This window comes from Barbus barbus (genome assembly GCF_936440315.1).
Source record: "Barbus barbus genome assembly, chromosome: 1".
Taxonomy (NCBI): Eukaryota; Metazoa; Chordata; class Actinopteri; order Cypriniformes; family Cyprinidae; genus Barbus; species Barbus barbus.
The window spans coordinates 23366173-23380631 of NC_136729.1; the positions used below are offsets into that span (position 1 = coordinate 23366173).

At 37.6% G+C, this 14459-nt stretch overlaps 1 protein-coding gene across 2 annotated transcripts in view; it reads left to right on the forward strand.

Annotated features, from left to right (window-relative positions):
- The first annotated feature begins 260 nt into the window (after window positions 1-260).
- The window catches only part of LOC306851686 (rhophilin-2-like), a 29571-nt gene continuing 15372 nt past the window's right edge, over window positions 261-14459 (forward strand). The window contains exons 1-3 of one of the 2 annotated variants that reach the window (XM_079388118.1): window positions 261-491; window positions 4660-4775; window positions 9074-9202. In XM_079388118.1, the coding sequence (XP_079244244.1) occupies window positions 423-491; window positions 4660-4775; window positions 9074-9202 (314 nt within the window). In that variant the 5' untranslated portion in view covers window positions 261-422. The remainder of the gene's footprint in view (window positions 492-4659; window positions 4776-9073; window positions 9203-14459) is intronic. The other variant, XM_079388119.1, reaches the window with a different exon arrangement.

Here is a 14459-nt window from a genome sequence, read left to right on the forward strand (position 1 = left end):
ATCAAGTATAGGTCTCTGCAGCAAAGTAATGGGAGTTACCAGATCGGGGCGTTTTTAGACCATGTGTCCTGATTGGCTGACGTCATAGTGATGGTAGGTTTAGGGGTGGGGTTAGGTAAAGGAAATCATTTTGTTTGTATGATTGAGAAACTCCCAGCAGTTTGAAAACACCCACAAATTCAGAAACGCCCTCTTTTACTCTGCAGAGACCTCAATCTCGGTAAGATCAGACAGACTCCGCCCACTGTGGTGACGCACCCAGAGCGGGGCGGGGCGAGCGAATGCTGAAATTGATTAGGAGAGTGTGCACAACACTGGATCATCAACAGACATCTGAGACTGGAGTTGCTTAGAGACACACACCTGTTGAGCTGCAGCAACGATTTACGCTTTCTGGATTTCATCGAGGCAGTTATTCAGAAATGACGGACACTCTTATTCCCAATGGTTGCAAGACCAACGGACCGGTGGAGAGTGGCTACTTCAAAAAGGTCAGTCACTCGGAGTTTCGTTCCCGTTTTTCTCGATGTTTCGGGAGGTGATGAGAAGTTCATCAGGACTTTTTATTGGTCACCGTCTAGATAGAAACATCGCTGCTGTTTTGCTAGCGTTGTAATGAAAATATACGTGACTAATTTTTATGTTCTTTCACGAATTTTAAGACAAAGTGTTGACAACAAGTGAAGGACGAGGCATCCAGCCTCTCTTCTTCATTAGGTGTTTGTAATAGGATCTGTTGGAGATGAGCACACATCTGGCGAGATCTGATGCCCACAAACAATGCCAAGAGTTTACACTTTCTCGTTTAAAGGTTCAGTTTCCCCTTGGTTTTTGTATTTTATTCACTCTGTTAAACCATCTTCGATTGGCTTCTTAATATTTAAGCTACTTAATATTTTTACATCAACGTTTATTAGCTACAAAAATGGTAACCCTAGTTTTCGACAAAAGTGGCTTTAGGTAGGCCTATTGTTTATACCAGGGCTGCCCAAACTCGGTCCTGGAGGGCGGTGTCCTGCAGAGTTTGTGCATGGAAGTGCATGGAAGTTTCTAGTAAGAGCTTGATTAGCTGCTTCAGGTGTGGTTAATTAGGGTTAGAGCTAAACTCTGCAGGACACCGGCCCTCCAGGACCGAGCTTGTTATTAAATAACTTGAATAATTTGTGATTAATAGTAGAGTTTCAACTTTATTTTAACAATAGATTAATATGTTGATAATTTATTTGATTAATTGGACAGGAATCCAACAGTTATTAATTATTAAAACAATTTAAAATTAAAATATAATTTTAATCCTTTATTTACAAATTTGTTATTCCACATCCTGCCCAGTCAGCGTTGTCCTCCAAATAATGCAGTGCAATTTGAAGTTGATGTAAACAAATGTAGTGAATGTACATGTAGACTGTGTGCAAAAAGGGTTTAAAATTAATCGATTGGTTAACGTTTGATAGTAGTTCAAATAACAAAAACTTTAAATCACTCAATTAAAAATGACAATAAACAAAAGCACAGACTGTTGGACTAGTATGAGGTAGGAGGAACACACACCTGAATACATTACAGTACATTCATACTTTATCAAAAACTGATACATTTGCAAGAATTATTACGTTGCTATCTTTTGCTTATTGTGTTTTGGTGGAAACTGTGGTTAATAGTGATTTTTTTTTTTTTTTTTAATTTTTAAAAATTGTGTACCTTACTCCGAGTTGTTTCTGGCATTTGCTTATTTTACATTTTGCCATCATTATATTCAGACTCTGCAGTGGTCATGGTGACGTTGGCTCAGTGTGTTTGTATATACGTTTTTGTACAGTCCACCCTGAAGTGTGTGCTTGTATGTGTTTACTTTGGACTTTGGAAGATTAAATAGTGGCAGGTTTCTGGCATTTATCCTGGATCTTTTATCCTCAGGATTTTTTTGTCAGTGTGAATGGCAGCTGAAGAGGCCCATTGTCTTTCTTCAGCTCACCTCTCTTTGTGTCAAGAGGATCTATTGGGCTTTGTTGTTCAGGGCTTCTTATTTTTCTTAGTTTGATGTCAGCTGGACCAGTAGAGTGATCAGTTTCTACAGTTTCTCTTAAAGTGTTTTTCTGAAGTCCCCCCCCCCCCCCCCACCCCTTCACATGAAAAACTGAAAATTGAACCACAGACTGGGTTTGAGTTGATGTGGGCAAATATGGTTATGTTACTGCATTGATTGTTGGATTTTAGTATTTTACTGTGCTGCTGGAAGTAGTTGTTTGTTCAGGACATTTCCTGTGTATCCTTTTCATTTGTCACATTAATTCTTTGAAAATGAGTGTGGTCGTCGTTTGCAGCGAGAAGGTTTCAGGCCGGTTACCAGGTGGGGGCTGCAGAGTGGTGATGTGGTTTTGGTCCAGTTCCGCCTGAGCTGATCCTGCTTGGGCTATGGGGCTTAGAGAAACTAAATTGCAGATTCAGCATGTTTTTCCAGTTTTCCTCATATTAACGTTGCATCTGCCCAGTGAAAGTGCATAGCCAAACCACAAGCGTTAATGAAACACAGATGCTCCAATTTCATGTCCCGGCACAGGCATGAGAAGCTGTTCAGAGTTTTACGATTAGTATAGCATTGCTTCTGTGCAGCATTACGCAGAATGAGTAAAGTGATCAAACTGCACCCAAGAATCCATGAGTAAGAAGGAAAGAGCGTGTCTTAAATGAATCATTGATCCGAATTTAATACACTTTCTGTTGCATAACTCTTTAATGGGTGTTTACTGAAGCCTAACTTTGTTACCCCAATGCAGATTCAGAAGCAGAGCAGTTAGTCATTGGCACATTTAAAGGATGTCCTATGGCTGAAAATAGAAATTAACATTTGTTACTTTAGTCTCATATTTGTGCAGATAACTAACAGTTGCATAATGCTGAACACTTATACAGCTTAGTTGAGGCCCTGTTTTCTGTCTCATTTGTGCCCTGGTTTGATTAGGACCTTGTTTGTGCTCTGTTTGAAATGTTAGTTGAGGGGTAATTGTGTGATTGTGACTGGAACGCAGTTGCACTGGCAGCTCTTTGGTTCTGCTTGGCTAAACAGTGCCCTGGTCAGTGTTCTAGAATGTGTAGATGGGTCCCTTTGACAACCACTATTGCATGTATTGAGACAGCCCATGTTTACACTGCAGCAGACTATGGTTTTCATTTTGTTTCAGATTGCTACTTTCACACTCAATCCGGTTGTTAACAAAAGTGACAAGCAAATTATGTAATTGAGTTGGAATTTTCAGTCAAGCTGTATCGTGAGAACAAAACCACACTTGGCAGCTAGTGGTCTGTCTTGTCATTCAATACGAGAGGAACTCTGCTCTGCACATGTTCGTGTCTCAAGTGTGCAGGGTTTTTTTTCACATGGGGTTTTGGTAGCTTATAGAGAGGGAGATATGAGCTGTGTGTCATCTGAAACTTTAGATGTAGTTGCTGTCTGTCTTCTACCAGAGCTGTTTTCACCTGCACAAATACAAATGAAGTATTTTAACGGCACAGTCCAATAATGAAGATAATATGATAGATAATCCTTGATTGTAGTTGTCATTAAAAAATGTTTAGTCAAAGACTTTCTGGTATTATGAAAGTCTCCATCTTTGATATTTACTTCAGTCATTGTCACTGTACTTCTGAATGCTATTCACGGCTTTTGCACGGATACAAAATTGACTTCGGTCATGTGTGCATTGAGTGTATTTGTGCTGCTACTGTAAGCTGTTGTATGAACATCACACCTGTTAGTGCAATCATATTTGGGCTAATTTCACAATCAAAAAAGGTCCATTGTCCATTTTTAATAGTATAGCGAATCGATGCATGAAGCACCATTGACACAGAGGTTGCTTTCAAACCAAGTAGCTTTTTGTTGGACAATGTGGGAAATTAGCTAGAGTTGAGCAACTCGAACCCGTTGCAAACTTTTTCGAGTTTGAATGAAATTTCAGATCACACAGATTCCCATTGAGACCACTGGATTTCAAACTTGCAATTTGTGAAAAATTTGACCACACGTTTAGTACACTTGTCAGTCCAAAACATTAACTGTGTGAACGTCAGTATCTACTTTTACACATTAAACAGTAAATTACCATAAAATTGCCTGTTTGACTTTCCTGGTGTTTGACATCTGCTTTTCACACAAGCAACAGTTATGAATCAAACAATCAGTTTTTGATAACTAAAGACATCAGAAGAATAATTATGTCATAGCAAATGGACCTGCTTTCAGAAGTAGACAGTACATTTTGACTGTAGGATCTTATGGAATGTTTGTCAAGATTAGAGGAGTAAGAGGTTTGCTATTTTAACCATCTAGATTGATACCAGCCTCCTATAAATCAGACCTCCTCCCTCATCGTATTTGTGACACATACTCTCTATAGGTGTGTTTGGGTGGGAAATTGATCTCGTTACGTCATGTACTGGGTACGCCACACCTTAAAAACATTACAACATTACAACAACATTGCATTGTGTTGGCTGGCATGTGCTTGTGTGCTTATCATTTATAGGCACAATGTAATGCTTTAAAAGAATGTTCACAACAGGCAGTAAATTCATTTTAGATTAGCTGTCAATGAGGAATCCTTGGCACAAAAACCATGCGAGCTGTTGTTTATCTCATTCCTTCTCTTTCTCTGACAGGGATGTAATCCATTTGCACAGACAGGCCGCAGTAAGCTGCAGAACAAAAGAGCGCTTCTCAACCAGCAAATCATCAAGCAGATGAGGATGAGAGCTGGAGCGGAGAACCTTCTCAAGTAAGTCAAGCACTCTTATTTGTGGACACAAACACAAGGGCAAAGGCTCATTCATCACCCTTACCTTGCATGTTATGTGTTGATATGCACACACATGCAGGAACTCTTTCCCTAAAAACCCAACCAAGTTTTTTTTTAAAGAAGGTACCATAGTCTTTCATTGATAGTTTTTCTTTGGTTACATAACAGCATCTGTCTTAAAGTGTCTGGCACTGGACCACAGAGCACTGGCTGTGTCGGGTGAATCACTGCCCTGTTATAGAGGAATTCTCTGCTCTTTGTGCAATTAGGTTTCAGTCAGACGTCTTGCTGCTAACCTGTCATCAAATTATTTCTCTGTGTGTATGTGTGCAGAAGCAAATATTTGGAGCTCATCTGCACTCTGATCTGGCAGTCAGGTTTGCATTTTTACCCTTAGATTTGGAGTTGTTGATAGACACAGTAACACTGAGCCTTTGTTAACAGCTGATGACTAAAGAGACTGGGAATGCTATATGAGATTTTCACTTTTCAGACCTCATACCCGTGAAGCTCATAGAATCCTTACTAGGACATTAACCTGTAACCATAATGTTTTAAACTCAAATATAACTTGGTTTGCTTCAAAACATTTAAGTAGTGCAAGTAGTTTTCGAACATTCTAGCAGCCATCTGTCAACTTTGAAATGCACTGATTTGAATGGTAACCGCCAGTCAGTCATGCACACTTCTATAGCTGATCCAGACAAGAGAGGAAAAAACGGTGTCTGACTAAAAAACATGCAAAGTATAATGCAAATATTTTTTAGTGTCACCTTTCTGGTGTCCTGTAGCACGTCAAGGGGAAGAAGAGTTTCATACAAATTAGACATCAGAACTTTTATTTACAGAATGTTAAATGCCTTTCTAAAATGAATCATTTTGAATTGTTGTTAATGATATATCAGTCCATAAACATTTTGCATGTTTTCTGTTGGCCAAAAGTGGAAACCAAAAACGGTCATTTTAAATTAGCCTTTGTTATTGAATAATACTAAGTCAGTACACTCACTTCCTTCAATTGACAAATTATGACCCAATGATATAATTATGCATGTCAGTGTTGATCAGTGTAATGTTTTTGCACACACTACTATGAAGTGCAGTAAATTGAGATTGTCTTATGCTCACAAAGACTGCATTTATTTTATCAGAAATATAATAAACATAATAAACATTCCAATCTTCAGTGTCACATTATTGTTTAGAAATCATTCTATTATGCTGATTTGGTGTTCAAGAAACATTGCTTATTATCAGTGTTGAAAACAGTTGTGATGCTTAATATTTAGTGCAAACCGTGACATAGGATTCTTTGCAGTTCAAAAGAATAGAATTTATTTAAAATAGAAATAAATATAACAATGTAAATGTATTTGCAGTTACTTTTGATCAATTTAGTGTGTCCTTGCTGAATAAAATTAAGTTCTTTAAAAAAAACTTGACCCGTGACCTCAAATTTTTAAACAGTGTTTTGTTTGAGCAAATTTTGTCCTAATTTCTCTTTCAGCTACTGAAATTTCAGTTCATCCCTGGTTAAATGTTAATGCAAATTATGTGAAGAAAATGTAATGTTCTGTTTTCAAAGACAAGGAAGCTCTGATTGTACTTTGGATTGTAGAATATCATTTGCCTGATTTGTAACTGACCAGTGCTACCAGATTTGTATCAGCTCTGTTCAAGGAAGCATTCATATAAATGAAACCCAAGCCGACAGGAAACATCTGATCAGCAAACAGCCACATTCATACCAGTGCTGACAGTCAGAAAGGACAGGTATTTGTGAAGTTTACAGAACTGCTGTTGCGTCTTGTTGTGAAAACCCCAGCTTGTATATTACCTCTCTCAAAAGCTGCCAGCGTTTTTCCCTTTACGACGAGCACACGCTGTAACATTGGACAACCCAGTCTCCATGGGGACGTTAAGTGTGTCTGTTGTCTCTGTGGTTTTGAAGGACACACCTGCTGGGTTGCGAAGCATTTGATTGGCATTGACGTCAAAGTGGCTTTAAATCTTATTAGAACAATAAAATTTGAACAAGCTCTTTTCAATAAGAAAACATAAGTGAGTCTCTTTTCTATTTCTCTCCATGGGTTAATGATATGTTTGGGCTATTTGTCCAGTCATTGTCATCTGGCATTGGCTGCAGTTTGATTGGATATTGTGAGTTGGTTGAAACTTGGTGGAAAACAAGGCTGGATCCAAGCAGATAGAAGGGTTTGGTGATTTTAAATGCAAAGGAATGTTTCTATATGGAATGAAATTCCCGCTAGTCAGCAGGTGACTGTTGTGACAGGTACACCAGTGAGGTCATTGCATTGCTGTGATGTTTGCAAATGTCCCTGAGGCCTGCTGTAATCCTGTTTAACGCGTCCACACAGACACGTACGGAGGCTCTCTTAAAAGCATGTCAGCAGAAGCAGTTAAAATTAGGCTGTTTGAGAGGCACGGCAGTGCTTCTCACACGTACATGCAAATGCTGCCTGAGGATCTCTCTGCCGATAGTTCAGTCAAACACTTGAAATGCTCCGGTTTAATGTGTGATTCAGATCTAAAGAAGGCCTGGTATGTATTGTAATGATATACATGAGTCAGTTTTATAGCCCTTCATTAGAGCTGGGTGTCTGAGTGTTTTTGGTTACTTGAGCTCATTAATATTGGGATGGGATCGAGTGGGGGTGGATGCTTGCTCAATCTCTTTACCTTCCATTCGTAGCTGCTCTATCTTCAGAGCTGATCTGGAATGTTCCCTCATTCATGAGTCTCAGCAGTGTGTGGTTCATGGAAGAAAGGATAGCCACATAATAGATAAATTGTAAGGAAGTCGTCTGCTTTTATTAACCTCCCCACCCCCCCACCCCACATGCTTTCCAAATAATGGTTTTTCTCTTTCTCTCGCTGTCTGTCTCTTTCTCTCAGATCTAAGCGGCTGTAGTCCACAATCTTGTGTGTTTGTTTGAGTGAGCTCACAGGCCCGACCGGTTTCATTGAGTGCTAATTTTGTGGCGTCCCGCCTGCCAACGTGACTCTTGAGTTGGTGTACAGAATAATACACCTCATGGGGTCTTTAAAACATTTCCGACCCATTGTGCTGTCTAATTTGCACCACTGTATTATAATAGAAAATGTGAAAAGCTTAGACAGGTTCAAGGAATCTTCCACTCTCAGTTGACATTTCCGTGTGCTTCCATCAGTGAGAGACGTTTTAGGTATTCAACCAAGAACAAACATGACTCATTAAAGTTATATTTACTTTAAAATTAAAGAACATCCTGATCTGCACTGTCTCATAGGCCTTGGGATGAGCTAAAATAATTAGTCATGTCATTACATGTACAGTAACAGATGGAATCAGAAATATTCATCTTAACCTTATCTTAGTTTTTTTTTTTTTTTTCTTCAAAATAGTTATTTATACTTTGCTATGCTTTTCAAGATCAATAACAATATTAACAATATAATACATTTCTTTGTTACTTAATTTTAATTTTACATTTTTGTTTGCTCGCCATCAATTCTATCTTTTATCATTATTATGAAGTCGGTCATCCTCAAGCCTGTTACATTTAGCTATGATATTTTATCTGGTTTTGTATAAAGTACTTTTTGTAATGCTTTTTCATTGTAGAGCACTTTGAGCTGAATTTTTGTTTGAGGCTATTACAGCGATGTACAAATAAATACATTTATGATTAGTATAGTATTACATATACTATTTTATAATAAGAATTTTTGGTAGTATTTGTCCCCTCAGGTGAGTGTTTGAGAACCACAAGGTATGTGATTTAAAATAGAAGACAGTGAGTGACGGTTTGGCACAAGTGTGATGTTGCCTGTTTGAATAAAAGGTCAGAAGTCTCAGGTTCAACCTGACCTGCTCACCTTCACCTTGCTTCCTCCCATTGCCTAGAGTTTAGAATAGCAGTCACAGATAAAACAGGGTTGCTGTGCAGATGTTCCTCTCTGTCTCTATAAGGTTTTGTATTTTATTGATTGCCTGTAGTTAGGCATATTTCCATTTTTATATTTAGTGTATATTTTATGTGCAGTTGAATACTAAAGCTTTTCTTTGACAAACGTGGCCGTACTGCCCACTCGCCACTTATTTCTATCATGTGCTTGGGAGCACAAAAATAACAAAGACTCCAGTCTTATCAGCCTCTTCCTTCTGTACTGTTGCTTCTGTACATTTTCATACTGATTAAAATGATGGCACTTGTTCTGTGTTATGAACTTAGTTGCATGTGACCTAAGCTTATCCTCTCTTTTTCTCTTTCAAGGGCGACGTCCAATAATAAGGTTCGGGAGCAGGTGGTGCTGGAGTTGAGTTATGTCAACTCAGATCTGCAGCTTCTTATGGAGGAGCTGGAAGGACTCAACAGCTCAGTGGAAGTTTATCAGAACGTACAGTAAGTACACAGCACTGATTAGGATGAAGAAAGATACAGTGAGAACATAACTCAAGTTAGATTAAGATCCATTCTAGAGACAGAATGCACAGTTACTACTCCTACTCTTACTCTTAATCACACATGTCCATTTCATCTGGACAGACGGAGCCTCCCCGACATGTTACAGTAATGTAAGGGGTGTGTACAGAATGATATAAGAGCAGACACCTCTGTTCACTGCCCTGTACGATCACATTTTCTGTACTAATCTCCTAGCAAATTATGTGGAATGTATTTAAATATGGTTAATTATTGTTAAACAGAACTGAGAGAACTGAAATGATTCTTGGTAGTTAAAAGCATCATCAAAATTGTAAAAATAATAATGAATTAAACACAGAAGGGCCATGGGATGTTTAGAATTTTGTCAATGGTAGGTGTTTAAATTTAAGCTTTTTTGGAATTTCTGTGGCTACAAATTCCATGTAGGTCTGCAAATAAATTTCCTGTGATATGACGCATACCTCAGAAAGACTTTACTCATTAGATCTTTGAGTTTCAGAAATCTCTCCCTTTTTGTAGACTGAGTAAACTGAAGGACAATAATGGAAATGTTTGGAGATTAGAAGCTGCACAAATAATTCTGTAAACTGTTATTTGTAAACTAATGGCATCCACAGTTTTAACACTAAAGGTGAAATTAATGCTTTTTAGTGTTTAAGAACTTTTTAATTTCATTGGAATGTTGTATGAGTCACAATGAAATCAAAATTCTTATATCTTATGGAATACTGCTTATTATAAATGATTTATCAATGCACATCCTTTTTTTTTTTTTTTTTTTTTTTTTTTTTAATCAATGTACCCTCATGATCTTTTAAACTTGAAAATATTACCTTCATGTTAATATTAATAAAGTCCCGATGGACAAAATCAAGTCTCGTCACAATACAGAATTGTGAAATCATTCCATTTTCATGAAGAAGATTTTGAATTCCAATAAGCCAATTGGCTTGTTTTCAAAACATTAAATAAAATCAAATTAGTTCTCATGCCACAAATCAAATGGTCTTGGTGTACATTCCTTAGCTTTGGTCAGCTTGATGATTCACTGAAACATTCCAATTGAAATATATTGAAAATATCACACTCAGTGGTCGACCGATGATGGTTTTTTATTTTATTTATTTTAATTAATATTTAAGAAATTTTAAACCATTTGAAAATGGATTTAAAAAATAAATGTGTAAAATAAACATGTGTATAAGTATTTTTCACAAATATTTTATAAAAATGTAATTAAAAAGGAAGTAAACACTGTAACCAACAGGAGACTCTGTATTCTGGGATGTTTGTGTGCATTGGGAATCATATTTTAAATAAAGCCAAGGCAACACTCATTTTACATACAGCACACGGTAAAAATGACATGAATATGGCAGTGGGCAAATGCATAAAGCGCAGCATAATTTGAAATAACGAGTTTAAAGTTTGTCGATCTCGCGTCTCCAGTGAAGCTGAACTCTCTTCTTGTCCGCATTCAATTCACACGGACAGACCATCTCGCAGAATACACTTGATCATGCGGGATACAAATGCACACTTTATAAGATCTCACTGCTGGATTCGACTGATCTGCAAGGTTTGTGAAATGAAATGTTTATCAGTCATTCAAAGATTTGTTTAAATGAGATACACTCTCACAGAAGTGAGTACACCCCTGACATTTTTGTAAATATTTTGTTTTCATGTGACAACACTGAAGAAATGACACTTTGCTACAATGTAAAGTAGTGTGTACAGCTTGTATAACAGTGTAAATGTGCTGTCCCCTCAAAATAACTCAACACCCAGCCATTGTCTAAACTGCTGGCCACAAAAGTGAGTACCGCCCTAAGTGAAAATGTACAAATTGGGCCCAATTAGCCATTTTCTCTCCCCGGTGTCATGTGACTCGTTAGTGTTACAAGGTCTCAGGTGTGAATGGGGAGCAGGTGTGTTAAATTTGGTGTTATCGCTCTCACTCACTCATAATGGTCACTGGAAGTTCAACATGGCATCTTATGGCAAAGAACTCTCTGAGGATCTGAAAAAAATAATTGTTGCTCTACATAAAGATGGTGTAGGCTATAAGAAGATTGCCAAGACCCTGAAACTGAGCTGCAGCACCGTGGCCAAGACCATACAGCGGTTTAACAGGACAGGTTCCACTCAGAACAGGCCTCGCCATGGTTAACCAAAGAAGTTGAGTGCACATGCTCAGTGTCATATCCAGAGGTTGTGTTTGGGAAATAAAAAAAAAAGGTCATTAGCCTACATTTTGGGCACAATACATTAAATACAGTTGGTAGTAGCCTGTTTTTTTTATTTATTTGATTATTTAAGATTATTTTTGGTCTGATAATAAAGTCCACTGATTGTATGTGAGAGTCAGTGGTAATATCGATGCGTGTTAGAGGAGCTCAGCTTAGCCTGACAGTTAGCCTGCTCCTAACCAGGTTAGTTTCTCAGCATAAGTTGCCACAGTGACTGAGCTTGAGCTATGGTAACTTTGCTTTCGGAAACCAAATCAAGTTAAAATAAGTCAGAATTACTGAAATAAGCCTGGCTTGTTTGGTAAAGTAGTTTTGACACAGCCCCCTGTTCATTTTAAATATTGTGGTTATCGCAAATACCGGTATATCGTCACACCCCTAGTAGCAAAGTGTAATTTCTTCAGTGTTGTCACATGAAAAGATATAATAAAATATTAACAAAAATGTGAGGGGTGTACTTCCGTGAGATACTGTAAATGCGCATTTGCTGAATGCTGAAGGCAAAAGAATAAAAGTATTATAATGTTTGCCTTTCTGTGACTAATAATAATAATATAAAAGCAATCGTTATAATACTTTTTTGTATACCTTTTTAATTCCTTTGTTTATCAGTTCTATCTGATTATTAGACAGACTTCTATCCGTTTTAGAACTGTTAACAACAACAGAGAACAAGAGGGAGAAAGTGAGCCTGTGTGCTCAAGCGCTGCCGTTCTCAGCGCAGTCAAAATCGAACGCATCGGCCAAACAGAAGAACTTATGGGCCGATGGCGATATTTGAAATATAGCATATATCAGCCGATAGCAGCACAGACCGCTGATTTCTATAGGACGGTCTCCTCTAATCTTGCTCCCCATGCCTTCCCTTATTAAAAAAACCTAATCAGCCCACACCCTTATACTTTTGTAAACTTGGCTGAAGTTTAAAGAGAAGACAAGAAATAGGCTGCTGGCTCATTAATCCGTTACATCTTTTTGAGTTTCTTTCTACATTAATTCCCAATCGAAAGACTTCGTTCCACACAACTGGTCAGACAGGTTTATGCAGAGGCAGTTTGACAGGTTGATAATTCTGGTGAATCCTCAAGTCCATCCTCCGTTTACACACATGACACATTTGTCCCCCTCACGTGTCAGAATAGGATGCAAGCGTGTTTATTTTAATTTAGTGTTCTGTTACCTCTTCCATGGTATCACAACTATAGCATGTATGACACATTCTCTTACTGAAATCTAATTATCTTTTGTCAGTTACATGTTAAAAACGTCTTTGCTTAGAATGATCATAACTTAAAACAGATAGCAACAGTGAGAGAAATACATGTCATCTATATTCAATAATGTTCAAGTGATTCATTCTTTAGAGATACAAACCCTACAGTCAATATAAAAGGATTCAACAATGGTGCTGCAGTCATGCGTTTGTGATGTCACGCTGTGTGTATGTTTAGTTCATAGACCTTGAGTGTGTTTCCTTGGTTAATGTTGGATTCTTGTCCTCTTTAAATCCTCTCTAAGCCCTCTTTTGCCTCTCAGACCACTGCGAGTGAGTGTGTATGCACCCTTAAGTGTCTTTGGCATGCTTCACCTGCACGAAAACAGCCGTCTTTCTCTGCTCTGAGAGAGCCATATTTTCAGCTCAAACCCTGCTTAACTAAGCTATACCGGCCTAGTTTTTTTTTTTTTTTTTTAAATCAGCGTTCGCTTCATAACATGTTGAGGCTTACAGCCTTGGGTTTGTTCCTCTGGGCCAAGCACTTAATGAAAGAGTGTTTATTCCCTGTACCTCGGGGGTTCATAGTAAACCAGAAAAACCTCCTGCAGACATATGTACCTGATTCTGAACCTCTGACCTACATCCGTGATTACAACTCACTGCAAAGCTGTAAACATGAGACAAGCACACTTTTTTTTTTTTTGGAGGTAAAAGTATGGTATGGGTTTAAAGGGTTAGTTCACCCAAAATGAAAATGGTAATTTACTCACCTTCATGTCATTCCAAATTTGTATGAATTTCTTTGTGTCAGGAAACACAAAATAAGATGAAGAATGTTATAACACTTTTTGTCCATACACGTGTATAAAAAAAAAAAAAAAACTTTTCAAATCAAATATAAATAAATTATTAATTGTGTTTTACAAGAAAATACTATTTCAGTATTTCTACTTCAGAATTTCATTCAATGTGTTACTTGCCCTTCCTTTTAAACTATTTTAACTCAGAAATTGCTAGTAAATTTCACATTGCAAAGTAAATGTAATGAAACTCAATGGGGTTCAAAACAATACTACACCGACCAAAAACACAACAATATTATATTTTGGAAAAACATCTAATTTTCATTTTTGGGTGAAACGTCCCATTTAGTTATTTGTTTTTTAATAGAATTTAGCTCTCTTAGGCTATACCGTGTGATGTTCTGCAATATGTGGGTTTGGCTTGAATCTGCTAGAATAATGCTCAAATAAATAATAAATCTATTTATTCCCCTAGTTTCAAAAAGCCGACAAATGGTTAGATGAGTAGTTCTGATTTTGTTCCCTTCATGATTCCAATACTTCCATTTTTGTTTTTTGTACTTTGTATGACCTTTTTTTTTTTTTTTTTTTTTTATAAAAAAAAAATTGTATAATAGTGCTAATACAGCAGTAGGTGTGTCAATTTTGGACTGCCACTGTATTTGTGTTTTTGTGGTTGTGCTCTGGTGCATACCAGCATTCTCTATGCAGAAGCTCTGTTTACACTCTTCCTCTGCACTGCAAATGAGTTTCTTCAACTTTCCACACACATGCTTTGTTTGTCCTGTTAAACAAACAAAGCCTTTCACCTCCTACGTGTGACTGAGTGTGAGAAAAGGAATATTCCCATTGGTGCGGTGTTTTCACCTGTGTTTCGTGAAAAGAAATCCGAACAGGACAAGGTCTTCCTGTAGCTGCACACAATGTGGCATTCTCCATTG